This window comes from Lontra canadensis, unplaced genomic scaffold (genome assembly GCF_010015895.1).
Source record: "Lontra canadensis isolate GAN:19392208 unplaced genomic scaffold, GSC_riverotter_1.0 scaffold224, whole genome shotgun sequence".
Lineage (NCBI taxonomy): Eukaryota > Metazoa > Chordata > Mammalia > Carnivora > Mustelidae > Lontra > Lontra canadensis.
This window is the reverse complement of record NW_022631218.1, coordinates 174,300-202,206: the sequence shown is the minus strand read 5'-3', so window position 1 is coordinate 202,206 and position 27,907 is coordinate 174,300. Positions and strand designations below refer to the sequence as shown.

The 27,907-nt window shown below is 47.6% G+C and overlaps 1 protein-coding gene across 1 annotated transcript in view; it reads right to left on the bottom strand.

Moving 5' to 3' along the window:
• The window catches only part of ADCY9 (adenylate cyclase 9), a 113,155-nt gene that overhangs the window by 11,375 nt on the left and 73,873 nt on the right, over positions 1–27,907 (bottom strand). Inside the window, exons 3-7 of the mRNA XM_032849349.1 lie at positions 21,292–21,482; positions 9,335–9,439; positions 8,216–8,433; positions 4,359–4,461; positions 3,257–3,465 (exon numbers count right to left, since the gene is read on the bottom strand). Coding sequence (XP_032705240.1) covers positions 3,257–3,465; positions 4,359–4,461; positions 8,216–8,433; positions 9,335–9,439; positions 21,292–21,482 — 826 coding nt within the window. The remainder of the gene's footprint in view (positions 1–3,256; positions 3,466–4,358; positions 4,462–8,215; positions 8,434–9,334; positions 9,440–21,291; positions 21,483–27,907) is intronic.

Genomic DNA, 27,907 nt, shown 5'->3' with positions numbered 1-27,907 from the left:
TCTCGTCGTGTCTCGGTGCTGCTAACACACACTGATCTTCCAGGAATTAACCACTATGTGAAGTGCCCGTTGCTTTGGCACCTCAGCAAGGCTCACTCAGCGTTTCAGAAATCACGCCACAGGCGGCAACCCAGTGCTTGTGCCACCAAGCCCACACACCGCAAGCGGTCCTCATCTGGAGCCATCTCATTTGTGCAACCATGCGCTTGAGGACAAAGCCAACGATTCTGCTCAGACTTCCCCAGGGGCGGTGTCCTGGCAAAAATGAGGTGCAGCGCTACAGATTTTATTTTAAATCGCTCTCTTGCTCTCTCTCCTTCACATTGGGAGTGACAGCATTTCATCGACTCCTCCTGAAGTCGTGTGCGTAAGTAGGCTGTATTTCAGGATCGTCACATGGCTATCACAAAATAATTACCATAAAGAAGGGGGAAGAAGTGCGTGGGGCTGAGAAGCGCTGTTCAGAAGGAAGAACAGTGTGGCTAAGGGAGGGGCCCTGGGGTCAGCAGGGGCCAGTAACTGGATGCCAGCAGCAGGAGATGGAAGAAGGGGTACCGTGGTTCAGCTGGGCAGAGACCCAGACACACAGACCTTCTCTGAAGCCAGGCCCCCAGGCAGGGGGAGAAGGGACAGGTGCACTGTCCCCACCTCTGGAAGTGACAGGAGCTGCCGCTGAGCTTCAACGGCACAAGTTCCCCTCAAGGGTGGTCGCCACACACCCAGGTGCCTGCACCTTCCGTCCATGACACCCGCAGTGCAGCGACCACTGGCTACAAATGCGTGATCACCAGGAGGAAACCGCGGATCTCAGCCATTTTCCACATGGAACCAGGCCCTGTCTGACCCTTTCAGGGCCTGGATGGTTCTGGCCTCCTGACACTTAACAGATAATGGAATCCTGGGAATACTTCCAAGAATAACCACAAATATGCTCAAAGGCAGAATACATAAGCCCCATGAGGAGACAGAGGAAGCCAAGTTCCAACAGGGAGAAGGCAGGACTGGGAGGCCCCCATGAAGGTCTCCAGGACGGCAGAGCTCTGAGGATGAGACCCACTGTTCCCACACTTGCCTGGGTTCAGCACAAAATGAGGGGAGTGAAGGGATGGGCTGCGAGTCCAGATGCACGAAGGCCTCTGGAGGAGGGGCAGCTGCAGAACCAGCCCCCCCAGGGCACCCGCGTACTCTGCACCATAGATTCCTGTTGACCTGGGATCCTACATATGCCCTCCGCGTGGTGACAGGGAGCTCTGTCTCGTTCCCAGCCCCTCCCAGGCTTTGATGATTTGGGTGAAGTGAACTTTTAGAGTCACACCAGCGGTCACTCAGGAGCGGCTGCCACCTCATTTGGAAGGCGCTGGCTGAGCACTTGGGCATGACACGGCGGCACACACCTGGGTGCGTGTCTCCGTGGCCTGGAGCGCTCTGCAGTCTCCAGACTGGCGTTAGCCCAGACTCTGTAGAAGCGGGTCCAAAGGAACAGGGAACAGTGGTGTAAAGGGCTTTTGAAAAAGGTATGGAGACAATGCTAGTCTCTGAGAGAGCAGGAGTCTTATCTAGCTGTAGGCCCTGTGTCAGACGGAAACCTGGACCCAGAGAAGGGGGAGTGGGCATGAGGAGACTCACTGCCCAGGGGTGCCGGGTTTTCTTTGGGTGATAGAAATGTTCTAAAATTACATGGTGATGTCTGCACAACTCTGTAGGTTTACTAGGAATCACTGAACTGTATACTTGCAAGAGTGTATTTCCTGTATGTGAATTATATCACAATAAGGCTGATTTTAAAAAGGAAAAGACAAACTAGGGGCCTGAAGATGCCTTGGTTTGGATTCCCCAGAAGCAGAGCTGATTTGAGAGTGGGTCCCAGGCAGCTCAGCAAGGGTTGTAGAGCCGAGACTCGAGGCGCAGACCCACAGGGAAGGCTGTGTTATAAGAAGACCTATGCTGGACACCACGCAGCTCAATCCTGGTAGGAAATTTGGGTAAACAGTGAGGACGCACCCTGCAGTTATCTCAACCTGGAGGAGGCACAGGGGTCAAGTGTGAAGCCTTTGGTGACCAGAAAAGACCCTCTGCAAAGAGCCACAGGAGTGGGAGCAGGGATGGGGGAACGAGGGGAGGGCAATCCAGCCCATATAGTTCAAAGTTGGGAGGGGACGGGGGGGGACTAGCGTTCAGAAGTCACAGGGCAGACCAGGGCTGTTGTTTCCTATTCTGGGGTGTTGGGGAAGGGAGGGAGAAACTCGAGGTCAGTGCCCTTCTCCCCATTTCTGTTTCACCTCCAACTTCCGGAGGCAATCACCAGCAGGACTGCCTGTTGAGATGGACAGGGCTGGACAGAGGAGGTGGTCACTGTGCCCAGGAGGCATATGGGGGTGGGGGTGTTGCACATGTGAATGGAGTATCTTGTGCATTCACACTTAGTCAGAAGTACTCAGAGCAGCTGTGAGCTTCCCTGGGTGCTGGGCTGAGTGGATCGTGAGGGCCTACCTTCCCTGAGGGGTCCCCACTGTCTAGCCAGACCTTCTGTCCACTTCTAAATGGGTTGCTGGTCTATTACTGAGCTTACATTCTAGGTATCAGACCTCACCACAGACAGGGAGGAAGCAGGACTGGGAGGTCCTCTGCACATTCCTCTCCTGTCCTGCAGGCCCCCTCTCACTCTGGTGTGAGAAGGGACAGGTACTCTTTGGAAGGGAGAAGCTTCACATTTTCATGAGGTCCAACTTATCTCTTCTTTCTCTGGCTGCTCATGCTTCTCAGTCATAGCTAAGAAACCACTGTCTGACCCAAGCTCGTGGAGAGGAACACCTACAATCCTTCTGAGGGTTTCAAGTCTTGCTTTCACATCTGGAAGGGGCACCTGCTGACCCATCATGGGCTCCCTGTATGCTTCCATTCTGTTTCTCTTCCCTTTCTCACCCCCTCTCTTCCCATTTGTTCTTTTTTAAGTCTCTGAGGGGGGAGATCCTGGGACTGGTTGGCAGCTGAGGGGCTGCAAAGGACACTGACTCTGTGGCAAAGAAGGTGCCCACCTGTGCGGAGGGCCGGGGTCTGTGAGAGAGGACGCTGAGCAGCAGAGCTGGGGGAGGGAAGGAAAGAGGACCCGGTCACCTGAAATGAGCTTGCGGAGGCCTCTGGTGTGGGGAGGCCGGTCCACGGAGCGGCCACCAGACTGCGCAGCCATTAACTGTGGAGCCAGCAGAGGGAGCTAAAGGCTAAAATCTGGAACAGAGCTGAGCAGGTGAGCCCTTACCTGATGGAGACCACGAGGGACAGCACCTCCAGCAGCAGGGCAGCGCCGAAGACTGCCAGGGCGGCAGGTGGGGGAGACATGGAGGCAGCCCCATACTTCAGAAAGCAGGTGATGGAGAGAATCAGAAAAACTGTTGTCGACAGAAACACATCTAGCAGGGAGCTGAAGGTGGCACTGGCAAAAGTCTTCACGGGAGAATTCTTTATAACCTGTTTGGGAAAGGAGGGGGGGTGGGAGGCATGAGTGGAAGCTCCAACAGGTGGCGATGGAGTAGGATTTTGATGGAAAACACAGCAAACATTTGTGGAGCACTTGCCCATCCTGGACCTAGCACAGGTGGTAAGGGCTTGAGGTGGGCCATCTCTCTTATTCCATTCAACAACGAGGAAACAAGGCACAGAGCAGTGAGAAATGCACAAGGTCACACAGCAAGCTATTATAAACCAGTGAGTTCTCAAACAGATTATATCCTGGGCCTGAAAGCTGGGTTATGGACCCTGCATCTGTAAAAGCCATTGCACAATTTTCTGGAAGCTTCCAGTGAATGGTTGGGTCCCAGGTTCACGGTGTGTGAAAGCTGGCTTCGAGGCAGAAGTAGCAGGCAGGCACCGAAGCAACAGCAGGTGAAGCATAGGTATGCCAATGGATAGTACGAGATGCTTGTGCCTTCACTCAAGAGCCTGCTCTGGGCCTGGCTCTGCGTGGGGTGCTGGAGGCAGACATGAAACATAGCCCTCAGGAAGGCTCAGAGCCTAACAGGGGACGGACAGGGTCTGGAATGTCAGGGTGGTATGGTAAATGTGACAAAGAGCCACGCATGTGGTGTTCGGGAGTCACCAGGAAGGAGGGACAAAATGAGGAAAGTACAGAGCAAAGGAGCCTGGAGATGACACGCCAGTGATGTCAGAAAAAGGGGCACTGAAAGATAGGGGGTCTTCTCCCCGTGTGGATTTGGGGTTTCCAGATCATGGGAAATCAGTATTAGCCTTCATTTTCCTATCACTCGAGGATGGGAAACAAGGCTGCAGAAGCACGAAGCTGACTGTGAACTACCCGGGGCAGACAGCAAATCTCTTCTCTAGATGTAGAAGGGGAAACGCACCTCTTCTTGATAGCTGGTCCTGTAGGATCGCTCTAGCTCCTGATCCAAGAAGTTCAAGCTGAACTGATTGATGGGTGGCTTGAAAAAATAATCTTTCATCAGGCTAGGAGAAACAAAACATGCAGGTGATCAGCGCGGCACAGTCACTGAGCTCTCTCTATCGGCAGACTCCAGTCAGCCTCCCAGACACCAGTCCTGAAGCATGTCATATGGTCCACGTCTGGGAGTCACTACGTAAAGATACTGCTTGACCCTCCTTGAGAACATACGTCTGGAAAGTGCTTTGTATTTTCAGAATACACGTTATGTTTCCTCTCCACTAAAGCAGGACTGTTTGCAGTCAGTATAGCATACGTCATGAGCACCATGATTCTGGAGATATCTTCCAGTGTCTGGGGAAGCAGGCAGCTCTGCTGTGCTAGGAAACCACCGCTCTGAAGGACCAGACATCCCTGTACCGAGGACTTAGGCTGATTCCAAGGCTTCTGATGGAGACCTAACTCAGAGCCGCTGTCCAGTCATTCAGAGCACTGACAGTAATGACCACCATCAGAGCTGACGGGTCGTTATCACAAAACTGTTTAGAGTCACCATAATTGGAGTGCTATTGTCACATATGCAGACTGCGTGTGAAACCTGAAAAATAACACTCAATGGTTTTAAACAAGCAGAGACATCAAACCTGCTTTATGTGACTCATTCTTTTATGGTTGCTAGCAAATAGTAGTATCTTTTTTATAAGGCAGGAAATTTAAGAGAGTGTTAACATGATTTCAGAAGGCAAATACAGCCATGGAGTGTAGTCTCTCTCCCTCACACAAGAACGCCTGTAATTACATCAGATAAAATAGTCACTCCCCTGTGCCTGACACACAGGGTCCCTGCAGCCCAGTGGACTCTCTGTGACAAGTGTGCCATACCTCACTATGCTCTCAGACTCGGAAGAGAGAAAATTCCATCCCCGAAGGCAGATCCCCATCTTCCCTTCCACCCAGCAAGTGTGGACAGAGGGAAAACCAGCACAGCAAGCCATACAGAGGACATGCAATGGCCACATGTAGCTAGACACCGTGCTGTTCTTCTGAAATTAATATTGACAAGTTCCTTTTCTGGGCACAGAGATTAGCTCCTTTTGGGCCAGTCCTCTCTGAAATAACAAGAGTAAACTCTGGGAAAGATGTAAAAATGACTCGTAGAAGGTACTGGAGACTGACCAAAGGAGGTAGGAAATGGAAGAGAGTCACTCCTGGAAGAAGGGAACAGCACCAGCTTAATTTCCCATGTTTTGCTGTTTTTCTTTTTTGCTTGAAGACAGCCATTAGTCAGCACCACATGCAGGACAGCTAAAACTCAGATGGAAAAGCCACAATCTCCCTGGCTTGGAAAATCAGAAAATAATGTTTGGGGTGTCCACAGTTGGTAAATGAGGTTGAAAATCCCAGAAAAAGAAAAAAAAAAAAAAAGAGAGAAGGGATATCCCCAAATTCGTCATATGAGCTTTTGCTCGAATCTCTGGCTGACCCCTCAAATCTGCATGAGCACAGCAGACTCCAAGAAGCCTAATTAAGGCTTAAAAAAGAGCAGCAGCTGCCTATACCAGGGGAGACAAAGTTTGCTGTGGGAGTTTACATAAGTTAACTACATGTTAAAACAAACAAGCAAAGAAACAAAATATTGACACTCTTTAGAGCAATATAACAGAATCCAGAGTTTCTAAGCACCACACAAGCCAAATTTACACAACATACGAAGAAACAGGAAAATATGATCCAACTCAACAGAAGGGCAATCAGTGGAGGCAATCTGAGATTACCGAGAGGGTGGTATTAGAGGTCAGGGTCACAATGTATGCCAAGGTAACACAAGTGAAAACTACAGCATAAGGGGTGGGAAGTGAGTAATGGTTCTACACAGGTACAAGATGTCTACATTTCAAGTAAAATGATACAGGGTTTCCTGGCCAGCTCAGTCAGAAGAGCATGTGAATTTTGACCTCGGGGTCACGAGTTCAGGACCAACGTTGGGTGTAGAGATTACTTACGTAAACAAGTAAACTGAAAAAAAAGAGTGAAATGATTCAATGTTAACCATAGGAAGACTATAAAAAATTCAAGGATGCCTATCTGTAAGTCCTGGAGCAACTACCAAAAAAAAAAAATCATAATAATGCAAAGAAGTATGGCTAAAAAGCCAGAAAATATATACAAATGGAATTAAATGGCAGAGACTTTTAGAACGATTTAAAAAGCAGACTCATAAGAGACACACTTCAAATAAAGGATACAGGTTGAAATTTTTTTTAAACAGAAATTGATACACCAAGCAACTAGTAAAAATAAGAAGGTTACAGTTACTATATTAGTATCAGATAAAGTGGTTTTTACAACAGAGTATTACCAGGGATAACGAGGGACACTTCAAAATGACAAAAGGACAAATTCACCAGGAATTTATAACACTCATAAATGTGTATGTACCTAAAAAAAAAAAAAAAAGCATGAAAATACTTGAAACAAAAACTGTCAGGACTAAAAGGAGACACAGAAAAATCCACAATTATAGTGAAAAATTTCTAAATCCCTCTCTTAACACTGATAGAGCAATAGATGAAAAGTAAGAAGACAGATGATCTAATGCTGCCAACCTCCTGGACCTAACTGTGTCTATGGATCGCAACACCCTACAAATGCATGTGGTTTGTTCATGAAAACAGACACGTGTGAGACCACAAAAAAAGTATCAATAAATGTAAAAGGGCTGAAATCATACCAAGTATGTCTTTGGCTACAATGACATTAAATCAGACACTAACAACACACATTTCGAAATACCATTCTTCATTAAAAGGAGCCAAGGCTCTTTGGACAAACGGCTGATTCCTGACTAGGGTTAGGGAAGATCTAAGACGAGCCTGGAACATCCTGTTGTGCTGGAAGAGGGATCGAGAAACTAAAAAACAATTGGTGGAGGCGCTCCTGGATGGCTCAGTCAGTGAAGAGTCCTACTCTTGGTTGTGGCTCAGGTTGTGATCTCAGGGTCCTGTGTTGGGCTCCCTGCTCAGCAGAGAGTCTGTCTCTCTCTCCCTGGGCTCCTCCTATGCCCTCTCTAAAATGAATTTTTTTTTTAATGATGGAGCCATGTCAAAGTGCAGTTGGTGCTGAAGTAGGAGAACTGACATTCTGAACCATCACAGTAAAGACTATTTTAAGCAAGAACCACGATGGAGATGAAATCTAGGGAAGTATGCTGAGGAATGGAGTGCACGCATGATCTTAAAGTACTGCTTACTGGTCACAAGGAGAAAATAACCACAGACTGGAGAGGTCAACACTTGCCTGGTTGCTCAAAATTACTATCACTGACGGAAGACAAATGGGCCCCATTTGCCTCTGGATGGGATGCCTGAGAGGGATACATCATTTCTGTGGCCAAAATTTCCAGCCAAACTGGCATATGAACTGAAGATTGGGTCAAATATGCATCCATATTGGATTTCCTGAATTTGGTAACCATGATTATGTAAAAGAACATCTTTGTAATTTAGGAAATTTAGTATTTAGGGGCAAAAGGAATGATATATCCAACTTAGCATCAAATGGCCCAGGAAAAACAACAACATAAATTTCATAAGAGAGAGAATAAAACAGAGTAAAATATTAAAAGCTGGTAAATCAGGCAAAGGGTAGAATGAGAATTCTTTGTATTAGTCATGTAACTTTTCTGTAAGTTTCAAATTATTTCAAAATAAAATAAAATATTGACAATAGAAAGGCAAACATATGAGGATAAGGTGACTCAGAAAAAGGGAGACTCCTACCTGCAAATCCTTACTTTCATTGGTCATGGTTGACTCTTACCTGTCCTCTTTGATAACGTCAACAAAATGGGCATCTGTTTTCTCCCGGATGTTCTTGAACCTCAGCGGAAGGAGAGCTGACTGGTCCAAGCTCACTCCTGCCCACCTTCCCTTTTCCTGTAAGATCTCACACAGGGAGGTCTGACTGTTGGTGAGTTTCTCCTCTTGGGGAGGGCTCAGAAGTCCGTTCTGAGTTTTGGAATTCGGTGCTCCAGGAGCCTGCCTCAAGACAAGGGTTGGGGGGCGCAGACACAGAGGCTGCAGTGTGAGCACACAACAGCGCCACTCCAGCCCCAGCTAGGCCGTGCGGGGGCCCCACTGCACACCTGACCAGCACCTTCACATCTCTGTTCTAACCTGACACTCAACCTCTCTACCCATCTGCTTCTCCCCATCCCCCGTCCCGTCAGATTACACCTTGGGGGTTGAGGCAGCCTGGAAGGTGTGACATCGTGGGAAGAGCTAATGAGGAGGTCTGAGAAGAGCTGAGGCTCTTGGAGCTTGCTAACCACAGAATCAGCATTACAGAGGGCCATGGGCAAAGGTTTGGGGGACTAGAGCGGTAGATGTGGTATGGAGATCCATCCAGAGGAAGGTGGCAGGTGGCACAATGGTGGAGGATAACAGACAAAAGCCTTCCTTTGTCTGTTCTTAGAGCGGCTCTCAGATTTGGTCTCTGTCCTGCTTTTTAGTGCAGCCCTAGGTCTGTCTCCAGGTGAGACTTCCCTGGCAGTGTCCTCGCTACTGGCCCTGACCCCAAGCCTCTCTCCACGCTGCACCTTTGCGCTTGCCGAGCCCCCTCTTCTCTCTGCACGTCTTCTACTGCATGTTCCGGCCCCAGAGATTGTCCCTAGCTACGGCGGTCCACGTGGCTTTAAGCTCTTCCTGCCCAAGAAGAGAGCCCCATGCAGCTGCGCACGTGTTATTCTGCTTCACAGGGGTTAGACCTGATTCTCCGTCCTCATCTTTACTGCTCTATTCAAAACCCCCAGGATGAGAAGGTGTGGAACAGTGTCACCTACAAGGAGTTATTCTGAGAATCGAGAAGCTGACAAGACAGGAAGGTCACCTCTGATGGAGGCACCAGGAAAGGAACCCACAGGAACAGCCAAGAGCTTACCTTGGTGCTGTTTTTATGCTCCTCTTGACAGCCGTTCTGGACCGCTCCTCCTTCTGCACCCGCTTCTGATCTGGGGGCAAATGTGATTCCGCAGGAAGGACAAGTCTACAAGAAAAACATACACCATAGGAACACAGCCAGAAAGCTCCACGACCACAACCCGTAATTCAAACCTATCGTTGCAACTGGCTGTCACGCTGAAAGGCGGTAACCAAGGGGAAGGCTTCCTGAACCACTGGAGCAGAGTTAAAACACACTGGTGAAGTGAAAACAGAAACACGTCCACACGAAGACTGGCACGTGGGTAGTCAGAGCAGTGTTATCCATAACAGCCAAAAAGCAGAAGCAACTCGAATGTCCGTCAATGAATGAATGGATCAACAATGTGGTCTGTCCCAGAATGGAATATTATTCAGCCGTCAAAGGGAACAAAACAGGGCACCTGGGTGGCTCAGTGGGTTAAAGCCTTCGACTTTGGCTCAGGTCATGATCCCAGGGTCCTGGGATAGAGCCCCACATCAGGCTCTCTGCTCAGCAGAGAGCCTGCCTCCCTCCCCTCTGTCTACTTGTGATCTCTGTCTGTCAAATAAATAAAATCTAAATATATATATATATATATATATATATATGGAGGAACAAAACAATGACACGTACTCCATCACGGACGAACCTTGCAAACGTTGTCAGGGGACGGAAGCCAGACACAAGGGGCCACATGTTACATGATTCTGTCTGTAGAAAGTGTCCAGAAAAGGCAAACTCATATAGAGGTGGTAGATTAGTGTGTGCCAGGAGCAAGGGGGCGAAGGGAATGGGGAGTGACCTAATGGGTGCAGAGTTCCTTCTCGGAGGGGTGAGGAAAATGTTCCAAAACTGGCTGTGGTGATGGTTGTACAATCTTGCAAATATACTAAAAACCACCAAACAGTACACTTTAGAAGGGTAAATTTTATGGTAACATGAATTATATATCAATAAAGCTGTTACTAAGCCAAGCAACCAGCCGCTAGCCTACATGAGGTTCTTGAGCTCTGTGTGGTGGTGAGCTGCTCATGTAGGTCCCAGCTCAGGCTGGGAAGTCAGAGGGTCACGCTTACAGACCTAGGAGTTCTCAGAAGCAATTAACTGAATAGAAGAGCAATTAACTGACTAGAAGAGAGAAGGTGAGGCCCACTACCATCAGGAGAGCAGAAAGGGCCAGGCTTTTCTCCTCACAACCAGGGTGTGGAGCTGCCCTGTTCAAATCGCTCACCTCCATCCTCTCACCGATAAAACCAGGGTGGGGACACGGCTCTTGCAGATGTGTAGTAAGAACTAAGTGAAGATGTGTGTAGCTACTCTAGCCTTGCTCCCAGCGCTCCGTGCCCCCTCAGTCAATCCACTCCTACGATCAGTGGGACCCAGTCAACTGGCTGCCGCCACCGAGACAGCAGCTGAGAGCTCCCAGTGGGGACGACGAACGCAAGCAGGACAGAGTTAGGGGACTCTGACAATTCCTAGGGTGACAAGCTCGATTACACACTGGAATACGTTACAGGAGGCTAGACACTATTTTAGAAATTCAAAATAAGTATCACTTTGTACCCACAGGCAAGGATATGAGCTCCATCACATCCCAAGTTAGATTTCAGGCCTCTATTGTATTAAATAAAAGAAATGCTCTAAAGAGTTTTGTCTTCTGGGATTCTGATGCAATGAGCAAGTTTCAACATTCGTATTCATTCAAAAAATGAAAATACATGTGCCAAAGCAGCAGGCCAAGTCATTAACTAACTACCCGAGCAAACAGCAGTACCAAGGTAAAATATGCCTATAGCTCTTTATTTTTATTTTTATTTTTTAAAGATTTTATTTATTTATTTGACAGAGATCACAAGTAGGCAGAGAGGCAGGCAGAGAGAGAGAGAGTGGGAAGCAGGCTCCCTGCCGAGTGGAGAGCCTGATGTGGGGCTCGATGTGGAGCTCCATCCTAGGACCCTGGGATCATGACCCAAGCCGAAAGCAGAGGCTTAACCCACTGAGCCACCCAGACGCCCCTGCCTATAGCTCTTTAAACACTGACAGTATTAACAGGGGCAGAGCGTTCTAATTGTTAGTATAATATATAAATCTATTTTAATGCACCCTGGTAATGACTGAGTTAAACTTCAAATCATGTTGCTAATGGGGCCACTGATCTTCTCAAATGAAAAAACAAAATCCAAACAAAATCCAACACCATGCCCCTGGAAGGGCCCTCCCAGCCCCCTCCGGAGGGGTGACGTCACCGAGCTTCAGTGATGAGCCCAGCAGACTCCTGAGGGCACTCCTAAGCGGGGGTGGGAGTGAATGGCTCTGGTAGTGGCGGTGGTGGCAGGATGCTCCTCGAGCACGATACCAGCCCTTGAGAGGGCCACCTGGCAGCCCAAGGGGAGTGGGGGCACCACGTGGTGCCCAGGACAGTCCCAGACACTCTAATCTGGGTCATACCCTTAGGGTCTGGGGCTTTCCCCAGTCTTGGACAGACGTGACACAATAGCATGAGGTATTTCTCTGGCCACTCTTCACACTCAAAGACTAGAGAAGTAGTGTGAAGACACTAGTTCTAGTTAGTTCCTGGAGGCTGCTCCAGTGATGACTGGTAGTGGAGCACAGGGATCGGGGTGCTGGCATTGAGATCCAACTGTCATGGACCAAATCCAGGATCAAATGCTGACTAGGGTAGGGGGAGCTCCAAGCCTCGGTTTCTCCTTTCCACAACAGGACTGCGTCTCCCACAGCTGACGTCATGCAAGAGGGAGCAAGGATGAGGACGCCACATCCTGGCCCCACGGGAGGACTGCAGCTGACGGGATGTCCAGCAGTGGGCAGGAGAGGCTGCACAAACGGACAGACAGGTATTTCCCATCCCGGACTCTGCTTGAGGTGCTAGTCAGTATTCAACACATGTTGGTCCTTAACAGTCAAACCTCTGGCTATGAAGACAGCACATCTGCCCTTTCATGTCCTTATCAGCAACAGAACGGCCATCCTTGGTATCTCTTGGCCTCATTTTGCTCCTAAGTACTTTTCTCTCCTCAAGCACACCATGTGTATTTTAGAAACAGACTGTCTGCTTCTTAGGAACTTCCCATGGCACGCTGGCTTTACACAGAAGATGTTTATACACTTAGAGCCACAAATAGGCAACAGAGACTAGCAAACCTACTGGACAGCAGAGGGCACACACTGTCTGTGAAAGATTCCCTGCACATGCACCAAAGGCACATGACTTCGGAATTGTGCCCTCTCTCTGGAGGCTGACCTCGAAGGGGCTGGAAGGCCCGTGGAGCCCGGGAGTGTCCATGGGGACTGCGCTGATCTCCAGGAGGCTATGACTATGGTCTTCACGACTGGGCAACCCAAGTCCACGTGCCTTTGACACAGAGGCTAGGCGGCCTGAACCTGGCCAGGAAACAATGTTCTAATACAGAGGTAAGGTCTGGTAGACTGTCCACAAAATAACCTCAGGAAGCAAAGGCACAGACGTAATGTTCATAAATGGTCTCAAAGAATGTCCTCAGGGAGGTTCAGGTGCATGTCAGAGTCACATGAGAAGCAGTAGAGAGCAGGCCCTGTGGCTGGGACTCCCCATGGTCTGAACAGTGCTCACTACTCCCTCTGCACCTACAACAGCTTCTTCCAGGGAATGGGGACACCAGGGGCAGCGGGGAGAACCAGTTGTGGACTCCAGGCCCCCCGTAGCAAAGCAGCCCCAGGAACATAGAGCACATGGACCCACACCATCATTTCATTGTGCTTTGAAAATATGGCTTTTTGTCCTCCTATGTCTTCCTCATCTACTTTGCTTTTGGGGGGAAATTTCATTGATTAAATCTTTATAACAAATGAAACAAAAAATCTTAGAGAAGACCACCTGCCCGATGGAGACATCCGCACATCTCCACATTCCCTTCTGACGTGCGGCGAGCTTCCTTTCTGCACCAGAAAGGTCCCACTAGGCAACAGAGGGTGGGTCTCTTTCCCCTTTCCACTACCCACAAAAACTTGAACTGTTTTCCAGCTTCATTTTAATCTGAGTTAAAAACCTGTCAAAAACTAGTTTTTGCCAAGCACACAGATACCTCCGTGAAATGTTTCCTCACCCATTAAACATATGACTCTCCTCCTGCTGAGAAGCCCTCACCCAAAAGAGCATTTTGGACTTTGGGGAATTATCTGGGGGGTACCTTACCATCTTGGGAGGCACGCCTGATGCATCGGATAAAATCACTCGTACAATGGTAACAGCTGCCGTGATGGGGAAGCACCTGTGTGCTGAGCGCACACGTGTGAACACGAATCCATGCAGCGTCCGTGCTCTCGTGCGCCCGATCTCAGTTAATCCTCATAACACACCACGAGGCCGAGCAGAGGACACAAAGGTTCATCATCTGTGGGAGTCGGCCTGCAGGCTCCTGGTCCCTGACCATTGTGCAGCCTCTCTCTGGCCTCCCTTCCTAACACAGAGAGAACCCCGGAATAATCCTGGCACTATGACCTCCTGGGCCTCGTTCCCCTGAAGCAACCCAAGCAGTTATGACCACCTCCTGGTGCTTCTAAGTGGCACTACTGGCACACTGGCACCAAGGGAAGCTTTATTAAGACGAGCTAAGGTCCCCAAAACAGAGTACTCGACGGGCCAAGGAGTGTGCTGGTTGCTGCCTGGGAAACCTAAGATCCCTTGGAGAACACCCAAGAGCAAACTCTGCTCTTTCCCAGATGATCTCTGCTCCTTCCCCCAGTGCGGACGTGGGCTTTGGAGGGAGATGGGAACTACTTCTCTAACACACATTTCTCTAACACATTTGCATTTGTTTTTAACACATCTCAATACACACATGCTACATCCTGTTTGGAATAAATGGCATAGAACTATAAAATGGGTTTTTCTTCAAGGCTATTTCTCTTCACAAGATAAATCATTTCTAGGCCAACAGCTGTCCTTTTTCATAACTGTCAAGGAAGAGAGGAGGGAAACCTCTTTTCTGAGAAATGAAGAGGAAATATCAGAAAAGCACTGGCTCTGCCTGTTTAGTCTGCTGAACATGACTATTTGGTAAGCTGTCCTAGGACCAAGAGAAGCAACCCTTGCTCCCAAACTCAGAACTCAGGCTGAACGTGGCAGACGGGAACGTGCAACAGTAACAGGACAGACCTGCTGAGGCCCACCGGAGGCTCTCGGCTCTCTGCCTGCAGCCCTCATAAGCACCCATGAAGCAGACCCTATGATTTGCTCCATTCCACACAAAGGAAACAGAGGCAGAGAAGACAAAGGACTTGCCCAGAGTCTCCCAGAGTGTGACAGAGGGGACCTTGAGCCACGACAGCAGCACCCTGGACCCCATCTGTGCATGTGACATCTCCAAGGGAACAGGAGCTGCCTGAACGGCGGGGCCTCAGCCTAGCTTCTGTTGCCGGGGGTGGGGGGGGCGGCGTGTGACACTGTTTAAGCCAGTGAGTAGATGATCTCTGCAACCAAAACACTAGAGAAAAAGAGAAGCAGAAATTGTTACAGAAAAAGAAAGGTATCCCAGAAGCTTTATGAATAGAAAGTGCACAGTCTGAGAATACGGGAGGCAAAACAACAACAAGGACAACAAAAAAACCCTGTAAAAATCAGACTCAGGATCTCAGAGTCACGGAATGTGGAGTCTCAAAACCCTGCTCAGACTCCTGAGCCCTAAATGACCACCAACTCTAATAACTGAGGCTGATAAGGCGAACAGATCATTCCTGTGCTGTGGAAATATTCCATCAGGAAGTCAAAGTAAGAAAATATTTGGCATTTTGGGAAATTTCATTTTCGTGTAATACTTTACTCCCTGATGATACCAGTGAAATGATGCTGGACATATCTTCTCATGTTAATTCATATGTGATAGATAATAGAAATACACCGAAGGGCGCCTGGGTGGCTCAGTTGGTTAAGCAACTGCCTTCAGCTCAGGTCATGATCCCAGAGTCCTGGGATCAAGTCCCACATCAGGCTCCCTGCTCCATGGGGAGTCTGCTTCTCCCTCTGACCTTCTCCCCTCTCATGCTCTCTCTCACTGTCTCTTTCTCAAATAAATAAAGAAAATCTTAAAAAAAAAATACAACCGATGTTATATATACACTTGCAGTTAGATTACATAGTATGATTAAAATAATAAATACATTAAAATAGTTAATACATATATATTAGACATTTAAATTGTAAAAGAGCTTAGACTTAATGGAGAGCAGGAAAGACAGTTCAGGGAGCTGGCACGTGTCCTTCTCTGGTGTTCTGGAACGTCAGTGTCTCTGGGCAACCACACCACAGTCATGGAGACTATGGCACAAGCGCTTGCCAGTACTACTAACTAGGCTACTAACTATATTCAGCTTTCCCAGCTTTTCCCCAAATCGCCTTTTTCTGTCCCAGCATCCCAGCTGCATTTAGCATTTCCTTGTCTCTTCCAGCCTATGGCAGGTCCTCGGTCTTTCCATGTCTTCGATGACAGTGTGTTGGTCAGGCGTCAGGGGTTTTGTAGACAGGCCTTGGATCTGCACTCCTCTGATGCTTTCTCATGAGTTGGATGAGGTTCAGGATTTAGGAGAAGGACCCCACAGAGCTGATGGGCCCTTAGCACATCACATGGTGGGGATGGGGGCATGTACGCGACACTGCGAGTCTCATTCATTGTGATGCTGGCCTCATCATTCAGTGAGGCAGGGCCTGCCGGGTTTTCCACTGTGGATTTACTGTTCTTCTCTTTGTTATCAGCAAACATCCAGGGGAGAGGGGGAAGGGTGGAGATGCTCGGAGGCTGTGCAAATATCTTGTTTCTCCTTAAACTTTTACCCACTAATTTTAGAACTCACAGAGGGACCCAGCAGCAAATACAGCTGTGGTGTTCTAGTGTTGGTTCTCTCTCCCTCACTCCTTCTGCCTCCATCAGCTGGAACTCTTCTGTAAGGTGCTGATTTCCATGGGACAACTTTCTCCTAGCTGAAGCAAACACACGTGACTGGAAATATAGATAGAACCTGAAAGTATTTTTTTTTAAGAACTTACTTTATGTTCCCATTTCAGAGCCAGCAATCAGACTACCATTTATCTTATAACAGCTTTGTCAAGATAGAATTCACATACCACATAATTAACCCATGTAGAGAGTATATAATTCCGTGGCTTTTAGTGTATTCGCAGAATTGTGCAACTATCACCACTTCCAATTCGACAACCATTTAGAAGAGATTCTTATTTACTGTCTAAACTACAGATAGATAATTTACTACTTTTTCCATTTCTGAAATGAACTGAGAGGCCAGCTGTCTCCTCACACGGAGCCCACTCCTAACAATTTACATACAAATAACAAGGAGATAAGTGACCATTTATTCAGTCATTTAAAAAGTCATAGGGACTTCCACAGAAGGATGGTCCTGGGGCTACTGACCTCAAAGGGAAGGTATTACCCTTTTGAAACAGAACAGATCCTCCCTGAATTGCCCCCATGTGGATGAGTTCCCATCATTAGCCTCATTAACTGTAAACATGTAGAAATGCCCTATGAGCGCACGGCCCCAGGGTTCTGAATAATAGATTAGGGTTAAATTCACAAAGAGGAGCCAAGCAGACATCTTTCCAAGGAGGTCCTTTAGAGATGAACTGAGACGCTTTCACAGCTCACAAAGTTCGCGGGTTGGGACTGATGTGATACAAAAAACCATCCACATCTTTGGTTCTCATTTCTTTGTTCTTCATGAAGATGCTAGACCAGCTGTGTTTATGGAACATGCAGTCTCAGTCCGTCCATCACCAGTGTTCATGGAAAAGGAGCCGCAGACGCCACTGCAGAGCTGCGGTCACACGCAACGGGGCAGGGTGCTGATGCTCCAAAGTCACATGTGCGACGTGGTTCCATCCCCTATGGCAAAAACTGAAGAACCTCCCTCACGTCAGAGCAAACAGAGAAGGCAAGACCTTCCTGAGAGAGTCAGTGACTCCTTGTGGGCAAATCAAAGCGGGATCTGTCTCCTCCTGCCCTTCTTCACTCCTGCCACGGGCGCTGTCCATTTCTCCACGTGGAGCGAATACATGCGAGTCCGGTGTTCACAGAGCTTCTACTCCAAACCAAACATTCATGGGCATTACTTCAGCTCATCTTCACAGCAACCCTGGGAGAGTGTCATCACCATCTCACTGTGGCCCAGAGGAACTAAGTGACTGGCTTACAGTCCCAAAGCCACGGCTGTGAGAAGGATCTTTGATTTTAAGTTCTGGCCCTTTCCACAGTAGTACTCCTCTTCCCTGATTATGCTCTCCAGGACCTTCCTGATGAGAAACTCTTCACTGCCAGTCACTCCAGAAGCCAAGGTTTAGGTGCCGGAAGGGGTCCCTCTGACCTACGACCTCAGGGCCAAACCCTTTGTCCTTTGATGTCACTACTATGTCAATACAGTACTTGGACTATTTAATGAAATATTAGGTAAAAATTCTCCAGCTATGAACTGGGAGACAACTCACATGGGACAAGGGCACTAGGAGCGGAAAACGAATGCTTGGTTGACGACGTTACCTGCTTCTATTCAGTGCTGCCCGGGCTCCTGAACTCCGTCCTTGTTGGCCTACCTCTGGAGAGCTACAGTTCTCTGTGTATCATTCAAGAATAAATTTAAACCAAAAGAAAATTTAAATTTAAACCAAAAGAAATTTAAAATTTAAACCAAAAGAAACTTTTAATTATCTACCACAAACCAGGCTGTACCCTTGAGAAAAACGTAAGTTATTTCACACATGGTTTCTGCCCGCATCCCAGGAGCTCGCAGGAAGCTGCATGAGGAGCGAGTAAAGGTGCGTGTGACAGCCGAAAGGACCAAGAACGTGGTGATGGGGAGACAGCACTGTTAGCGGGAGGAGTGACAGCAAATTCCAGTGACAGTGAACAGGGCAAAGAAGAGCAGCTCAGAGGGCAGAGGACAGTGAGAGGCACTGCCGGTGACAGGAGCAACAGGAGGACCAAGACCTGCCTGCATTCACCTGAAAAATATTCACTCAACACCCTTCCCTAATTTCTTGGTTCCTGCATGAAACTCCTTCCACTAGACAATCATTCCCCCAATAGGTGTGGCTTAAAGAAAGAAGTCTGTGGTCAGAGAAGCCCGAGAATACAGCCACCACATCCCCCTCTGGAGGCCTAGTGCACGGAAGCATGCTAAAGGCTCCAGGATGTCCTAGAGTACAGAGACCCTTTCTATAGCATGTAGCACAGAACTGCACAGGTTTCCCTGACCACAGAAAGCTTTTTCCATAACTGCCACCTATGTCCAACCTCAGAAACTACTGCTCAGGGTATGTACTTTCAAGGGAAACACTGCCTGACACAGGCCCCTCCCGCGAGCCAGGGCTTCTCGTGCCGGGCAGGGAGATGTGGGGTCGGTGACAGAAATCCACGTGGGAGCTACCTCTCACTGGATGGAGGGGCAGTGGCCAGGAAGGAAAGAAGCTCGTTCACAGGGACCATGGCAAAGGATTAGGAGGAACCAATCAGTGCTTCTAGCTAAACAGAAAGACTAACCGTACTGCAGATGACATAAGGTAACAAACCAGTGACATGTGGGAGGTACTGACAAGTGCACAGGACACAGGATAAATCCACCCCAAGAACCCATGAGCAAGCAGCCAGTATTTTTTCTGTTGCGTAAAAACTCTTACTCAAAAGGCCTTATATGTCAGATCAGAGTGTACGTAATGCTTGAAGTGGACCTCAGTTTTCAGTCTTTCAGGCTCGACGATGGCTCCTAACGACTCACTGTTACCCCACGCTTGCCATCTACAAGGCACTCACCCAAGCCCGCTCTTACCTGACCCGAGGAGCTAGAAGCAGAGGGGCCAGACTGTGCACAACTTCCCCAGAGTGGCAAAGCCTGGAGTGGAGACCGTGCTATCTACCTCTCCATGCTCCCTCCACTCCAACCGTGGCGGCTGTCCTCATCTCAGATGTCCTCACATGAAAATATCCCAGAAATTATACTTCAGGATCCAGATTGTCCTTACCCTCCTGGAAGGGGCACAAAGATCCTCCCCCCCACCCCAGAATTCTTTTTGGCAGACACAGTTAAATTAATAGATCACAAGATTTTTCAGAAAACTTTCAAAGACTATTAAAAATTTATACATGACAACAGAATACGCTTAATAGTTTTTATCTATCCAGATTTTCAAAATAAAGATAAATATATTTACATCTATAACTATAGCTATATACATGTAACTAGAACAAGAAATGTTCTTTGGGATAAGAGAAAACCTTCTTAGGTTAATTTAACATCAAATCGCTGTCACTAAACTTGGAAGTTATGTGCTATGGATAGAAACACACACACAGATAATCTAACATGGCAGGCAAACACAACACATCAATTTATTTTTGGATTTGAGCTCTATTTCTCTACTTAAGTACAGCTACGTTTGAAGCCCGGAGGAAATAATTTCTCTCTAAATAATGAAGCTGTATTTGGAAAACCACGTTTTCAATATCTCCTGCTACAACGGTTCCTGCCCACACTCAGGGACAGCCTGTGGGCCCGAGAGCCGAGAGCTCCTTTTCCTGCCGGCTACAAAACATCGCCCCAAGTGAAGAGGCGGTCTTGAAAGAGCACAGGCAGTAAGGAAATCTCAGTGACATTAGCAGTCCACGTGTGCCAGAGGACATGGGGAAGGACCGCAGCTAGTGCCCTACATCACAGGTTCTCAACCAGAGGGGATTTTACCCTCCCGGAGACACTGGCCAGCGTCTGGAGGAATTCTGGGTCACCGTAACGGAAGGAGGGGGTGCTCCTGGCATCTGGTAGGTGGAGGCCAGAGATGCTGCTCAATGTTCCACGGTGCACAGGCGGCCTCTCACCACAATTACTTGGCCCAAAATGTCCCTCGTGCTGAGGCTAAAAAACCCTGCACTAAATTAATAAGGCACACAACAAAAATGATAGACGAGTGCTGTTAATAAACCTGAGTGTGAAAATCACACAGAGTAATTGGCCGACAGGGACTACGGATTGTGCTGGAGGGAAATGACTTGGGTGCCCATGTTATGATCCCGTTGAACTTAAATACCAGCATAGCTGACTTTCAAAGCTGTGAATGATGTGGATAAACAGGAACATACTGGATTAAAGCCATAACAATAGGCCATCATCCAGACCAACATATCATTTGGTTATCTGAGAGCACAACACAGTGAAGGGGAACTGTTATGAGTGCCCCCTCTCTCTTTTTGTTCTTTCAAATGGAAACAGCAAATATTTCAACAATAAAAAACAAACAAGAGATACCAGTTGGGGGGGGGGCAGCTCATACACTGTGTGGTTTCATCACGCCCGTGGCCCGCCATGCTAATCCTGTGGCAGTTTATGATGACAGAGATGGGTATGTGCAGACAGCCACCCAGAGGTCTGGGCCCCAACAATGACATACTGTCATGTTCCTGGCAAGCCCACACTCTTTCAGTGAGCTATGCCACAAGATTCACCCACACCAACAAAATTTAAAATATTCGTGAGACACTGCATTTCAAGAGACATAGGAACACTTCAGAAAATGGTCTCTGAAATAAGATACGAACGAGGTCGCCAAGCAAGCTTCGAGAAGAATCCCCTTTACTATCACTTATCATTAGCTTTCAGAGATCACAAAAGACAGCATAGGTCTCAGAAAAAGAAAACAGCAGCTCGAGTGAGAAGCAAACTGATGCAGCGTGGAAAGAAAATGGAGGAGCATAATATGTCAAAAAAGCAAAGGTATTAAAAAATGCAAAATGCTGGTGACTTCATACTAAATTTTAAAATCACAAAAACCAAAGTGAAGGGCATTCCAAGTCGTCTGCCACAGACCCAAAGGCTGCTTATTATTTCACATGTTCTACTGCAAAATTAATATAAAATTTTAGAAGTAGAAAAAAAAAACTAACCTTAAGGTTATCAAAGGTTTTGACAGTCTGCGCCAAGTCACTGACACTCCCTGGTGATGCTGTCCCCTGTCCCCTAGGACCTGAGGACACCCGTGAGCCGTCAATGACCTCAAAGCCAGAAAGCAAGGCCTGTGAACAGCTGCAATGAGACGCCTTCGCTCTCTGACCCGCTATCAGGTATGTCTTCAAACCTATGGATAAAAATTACAGTCAGCACAGATGGAAACCACCGTTGGTTGAAATGCAGCTCGATCTTGCTCTCTACGCAGGACATGCTCCTGAAAAGTGGAGAGTAAAGCGAAAATATGAATGTCATATTTTACTACTGATTTCTAGGATCTTTTCAGAGACGCACAGATTTCAGGGAGAATATTTGCTTCCGAGACACACCACTTACTTATATCATGTTTTCTTTGAACCCTGGCTGCACATTTTACCTTGGGCGGCTGAAATGAGCATTAAAAACTTCCTCCATGCAAGGGTCACATGACACTTGGTGCCAGGAGCCAAGCAGACACTGATGGTTGACCCTAGACATTCTTGGGTTTATTCTGTTCCGTCGGTCTACATGTAAGGGTGATCTAGAATACGGACCACGTTACCCATGTCAGGAATGCAAAACTGTCTCAAAAAGTGAGACTGTAATTACACCAAAGGGAGTAATTAAAACCGCCCTTGATTCAGATGATCAAGTAACAGTTTTCTGTTGGATCTAAACATTCACAGCAAGAACGTGCGGCTTTTGTCAAGCTGTAGTCTACGATCATTTTATTCTCTCACAAAATCCTCATTCAAAAAAATGTAGGTGGGAGGGGCATCTGGGGGGCTCAGTCAGTTAAGCATCTGATTCGTGGTTTTGGCTCAGGTCATGATCTCAGGGTCCTGATACTGAGCCCCAAGTTGCGCTCTACACGCAGCTGCGAGTCTGCTTGTCCCTCTCCCTCTGCTCCCCCCACCACCACTCTCTCTCTCATAAGTAAAAATAAGATCTTTTTTTTTAAAAAGTTAGTTAAATGGACAATTAGCCAATATCTTTACAATTCTCATTAAAGGCTGAAATAACACACTAACATACACTACACTGTTAGGTGGCTCTAAGGCAGGGAGGTCCCTGCTCTGGGTCTTCAGAAGGACTATCTGCTGGGAAAATACTAAGAAGCAGCTTTTCCAGACAGAACTCAAGCAATTTCTGGAAAGGAAGCAAGTCTTACTTAAATTAATCCATTGGTAGTCCTTACTGTAATTTAACCAGACTGCAAATCTGTTGAGGGGAGTGGCAATGTAATTCGTTCAATAAACATTTATTTTAGGCCTGGGGTTGGCTCTACTTGGATAACAGACGCAAGAACAAAGCAAAGTCCCTGTCTTGGAGAGTTTAAGCTTCCCCAGAAGGTGGTAATGGAAGGGCATCACTGAAACATTTGAGGTGAGGGGTCTACACTCCTAAATCCACAAGGGTACTTCCACTCAGGACGCTGTAATAAATGCCCTAAAAGTAATTATTTCAAGAAGGATGAGGGGTGCCTGGCTGGCTTAGTTAGTGGAGCATGTGACTCTTGATTTCGGGATCATTAGTTCGAGCCCCAGGTTGGGGATAGAGATTACTTTAAAAAATTAATTACTTAAACAACCTAGGGATTACCTAATTATCCTTCATCATGTTATAGTTACGCCACCATTTCCTCATTCAATCTCTCCTCATCTCCCTTTCTTCTCGTAAAAATACTATACGGTATGTCTTTTCAAGACACCTAGAGAGATCCTAGAGCACAGTGAAATCGTAGGTGGGACTCAAAAGACTTAGATAAGTAACTTTGGATGCTAACTCACCCCAAATACTCACTCTTAACTAAGGTCCAGAACTTCCATATGGTTTTTTCTCCAACAAAAATACACAGTGTACAGGGTCAATCACAGTCACAACTACGTCCATGTATCAGCTGGAAATGGAACATGAACTGGAATACGACATGGGAGTAAGAGCACCTTTGTAGGAATCCCTCAGACTCTGTCACAGAAGATGCTGAACTCAGTTGCCATTTTGCCTTGCCTTGCCATTTTGCCTTGGGAGCATTGAAGAAGGCAAACTCTGTGGACTAACCAGAGAAAAGTCCTACGTCTGACCTGTCCTGGAGTCTCCACGCCAGTAGGCTTATTTCCGACATCGTCAAAGGCCCGTTCCCTGGAGCTGCGGGAATGGGGACCGCCTGTGAGTCTCCCGGCAGAGGGCGGGCAAGGCCCCGGCTGGCAGGCCAAGCTGCTGCGGAGGGCCGCCCCGGGGAACGGAAGGAGGAGGGAGGACGGTAGTGCATGAGGAGCCACTGTTGCAGGGAGAGGTTTCCATTCTGACTGTAGCTGGCCCTGACCCCAGAACAGCGTTCCCTGCAAGATGCCCGTGGCTCCCCTGCCTGAGGCTGCTGCTCCCTGTGGGCAAGGACTCCCCGTGGAAGGCAAAGGCAGGGCAGCCAGAGAGGCCCTGGTCTCGGAAGTCCTCGGGCAGGTTACTGCTTTTGCCCACGCCATGCAGCTCCACACGGGCCAGAGCAAGTGAAAGAGGCCTTTCCTGAGGCATGACAACCAAGGCAGAGAAGAGGCTGGGCCAGCACACCAGAAGAGCTAGGGGCTGAGCCCAATAGATGCACGCATGGGGCTGAAGTTCATCCTTCCAAGCAGGGGCGTGCCCTCCAGCAGGGATGCATGTGACAGTGGCCTAGCTCTGCGCTCACAGACTCTGACACTGCCTTGGGGTGTACATTCTGAGGCCTGCTGCTGCTCGTCTCAACTGTGGCAACCGCTCATTCATCACTTAGCAAGTGCCTCCCGTCTGTTGACCACACACTGTGATAGGTGTGCGGGGGACAGGTGTGAGCATGTCACCTGTATGGGGGGTGTCACCTGAGGAGGGATCTAGAGGGCGGGCAGGTGTGAATATAAAATCTAAGGACCCTGGGAAGCACAGGAGGGTGGCCCTTATGGACCTGGGGGCTAGGGAAGCCTCCTGGACACAGTGCCCTCCAAGGTGAGGACTGAGAGAGGGAGCGAAGTCAGCCCAGTGAAAGCCTACAGGGCCAGGGGTGGGAGCAGCTGCTGTTGGGCCATGGGTGCTGCTCTAACAGTTCATGAAGAGGCTCCACAGAAAAGGAGCCTCTGGCAGGCACAGTCAAGGGATGGAAGTGAATTCAGTACAGCTGGAACAGGGAATGCATGTCGGGGAATGGTCAGAGACGGACAGGGGCCTGTGCAGGGCACCACGCAGACCAGCTCTGGAGTCTTCATGTTGGGAGCAATAGGGGTGCAGAGGGAGATGGTAAGGAACAGGCATGAGACTGAGGAAAGGCCAGAGAGCTGTGGAAATGCCAGTCACGGTAGGTGATAAGGGAGCTAAGGGACCTGGGAGTCAGGACATCATGGTGGGAACAGGAACCCACTCTCCCCTAAATGTAGTGGTGGAAGCAATGCCTCTACAAGGGGCTATGCAGACGTGGGTAAGGGCATGGATTCTGCAGAAGAGCCCTCAGATTCAGGCCCCACCACCTCCCCACTGGGTGATCCAGAGTAAGATACATTATTATAGGACCAGGCTAAACACAGGATGTGCCCCATGGGGCTGACGCAAAGACAAAATGAGTAACATGCGTGAAGTGTTTATGACAGTGCCAGGCACGGTGAAAACTCCAGAACGTGAGTTATTATTATCAATGTGGGTGTCTGACTTGCTTATCACGGGGAGTCTTCTTCATGTTCCACATACAAAAACATCTGTGAGACTGTTAAATCAACAATTGCTCCAAATGTGTTTCTCATGTGAATTGTTCTTTAGGGAGCCCCTGATGATCAACGTGGGCAGCTAGTGTTCCAGAAGTCAGACTTCTGTATGTGTCCACGGCAAGCAAAATCAGTGAACAAGTTAGGTATCCATGCTTCCACGCAGAAAGCTAAACCTAAGGTGAAATCTTTTGCCAAAACTGGAGTGGTACTGGCCAGGTAAAGTAAAGCAGCCTGGTGCGAAACTCCCTAGAAACCTATTGTGGCTGCATGACTGAATTCGGGCCTCATCAAAATCTCAAGTCAAAAGAGTTTGTAAGATACCCCTGGGGCTAATAATACATTATATGTTAATAAAAAATTAAAAATTAAAAGAAAAAAAAGAGTTTATAAGAGATAAAGATTTAATAAGTAACTACAACACACTTGGGGTCCAAGTTCATAAGAATGGCTCTCTTGGAGCAGACAGTCAAAGTAAGACAGCCAAATGATTTATCTTCTTAAGTATAAACAGAAGCTTAACAAGATTTCTTATATTCCTTCTGGGTAATTGATTTTCAACCTCACCAGCACTGATGACTTTTTTCATCAGCTTCATTCTACAGAGGCTACAGAAGGGGGACTCATTTGCTACCACACTCCCACCTGACGGAGGGGCTGGTCTGTGGTTGTGTGCACCAAGGAGACTGAGGTGGTTAACATGCTTAAGCAGATCACAGATCCTTTGAGGAGGAAAATGGTGGCTTGCACAAAACTGGTGCTTAGTTTCTGTGAACTAAGTGTACTTTCAATATATGCCAAAGTCCGTTTTTGGAAAAGACAGACTATTCCAGCCTTTTTCTTTATCGTGGTCTTTTGCTGCACGGTGCCTGCTTTGGAGTGAGACAGCCCCTACTACCCAGAGTCAAGGACCTGAATGTCAGCTCAGCAGAAAGAGGAGAATACTGAGAAAGGAAAAGATGCTTTGAGACGCGACCTGGGGAGTTAGCAGCATAACACAGCAAATGCCTAGAAGCCTGCATCACTAACGATTTGAAACAATAAACATATGAGAGGCAATCAGTTTGGCCTAGCTCATAAACATTCTAAAAAGTTATTCCACTTTGTATTTTTCTTCATTACTAGGTCTGCAATGGCCAAGAAGCATGAGAACTGTTTAAACTACAATGTAGTCAGTGGGGATGCCTGTGTGTCTCACCCAGTTAAGCGTCTGACCCTTGGTTTCAGCTCAGGTCGTGATCTCATGGGTCATGAGGTCGAGCCCTATGCCCAGCACAGAGTTTGCTTGAGATTCTCTGTCTCTCCCCCTCCCCCTGCTCAGGCCTTCTCTCTCACTCCCTCTCAGATGAATAAATAAAATCTTTAAAAATAAATAAAATAAAATGTAGTCAACCAATAAGGAAAATAAACACGAAAAGGTTCAGCTATCAAAAAACAGTTTCTACAAAATTATAGATACGATATTTCATAATTATCTGTTGCTTCTACCAAAGAAGACCAGAAGTTTTGGTGGGGAAAACAAAATAAAACAAAACATTTTGCAGCTCATTAACATGAAAACACTCTGGATGGGTCTCTGTTCTTTCTACTCCTACGTAAAAACACTAATCATACGGACTGATTCATCCTGGTTGTCACAACACTTGACAATAAATCACAAGTTCCAACAGCAAATGGGTATTGGTGAAACTGAACCAATTCTTTTTAAAAAATGAAGACCCAGATAATAAAATATGGAACAGCTACTCAAGCAGGTAAAAGAAACAAAGAGTAGGCACCATGCCTGTCTAACTTGGTTGTGACCAAACATTCGGCTAAGAAAACAAACTTTACAACACACACACACACACACACACACACACGCTCTACCTCCTGCTCCCAGAACAGGGGCTTTTCTGTACCTTGCTTCCCTCTCTCTAGTAGTAACAAGTAAATATGCTGCCATCACAGCCAAATGTGAGAGACCAGGTCCTTTAGTGACCGTGTTCCCACATACCGTAGTCTTCCTCCCTTTCACATCTGGCCTTTACTAAAGACTACCTTGTTATGTGCTATGGAGCCAAGTATGAACACCAGACAGCCCAGGGGTGAAAACTTCAGAGACCCACTCCTCCCACCTCTAAAATACTCTTGAGTTATGCTTTCCGGCCACAGGCCTTCACAAAGGCCAAAGAAACAGGTTCTTTGAAGGAAAACATTTGACACACCCACAAAGAGCCCACCCAGTGCTCTCTCATTCATTCCTTTGCTCATTCACTCATTTACTTACCGAATGAAAGGACTATTTATTGGGTACTTGCTGAGGGTGAGGAGCTGGGCAGACTGCTGAAAGGGATGAAGAGGAAAAAAGCATACTCCGGTTTCAGAGACCGCGTATGTCTGAAGAGTGACTTAGACACTCGACTCCAGTCCCTCATCAATGCAAACACTAGGAACTCAGCAGTGACAGCATTTCCAGAGCTGTCGTGGGGATTATATGAGTTAATGCACATAAAGAGGGGGAGATGATGCCCTCCCTGTCTTTGGGGGCACTCAGGAGTAACTCAGTAAACCGAGGAAAGGCATGAAGTAACGATCACAAAAAAACGAGGGCGTGAGAGGATGGCCGCGAGTGTGAGGCCACCAAATACTAAGTAAGTAAGTGATGACACACCATCTACAGGAAGACAGAATCACACAGATTCAGGTCTCTGTGCTGATGGGACACTCACAGTGACAACGCCTTTCTATAGGGAGTTTTAGAAAACAAACAAAATGAAGGCCTATGATAACTGCCTTGCGATACAGTAATAGAACAGTGTAAACCATCAGAAGGGGCAGTGAAACGAGAGGGTGAAAAGGAGAGAGAGTT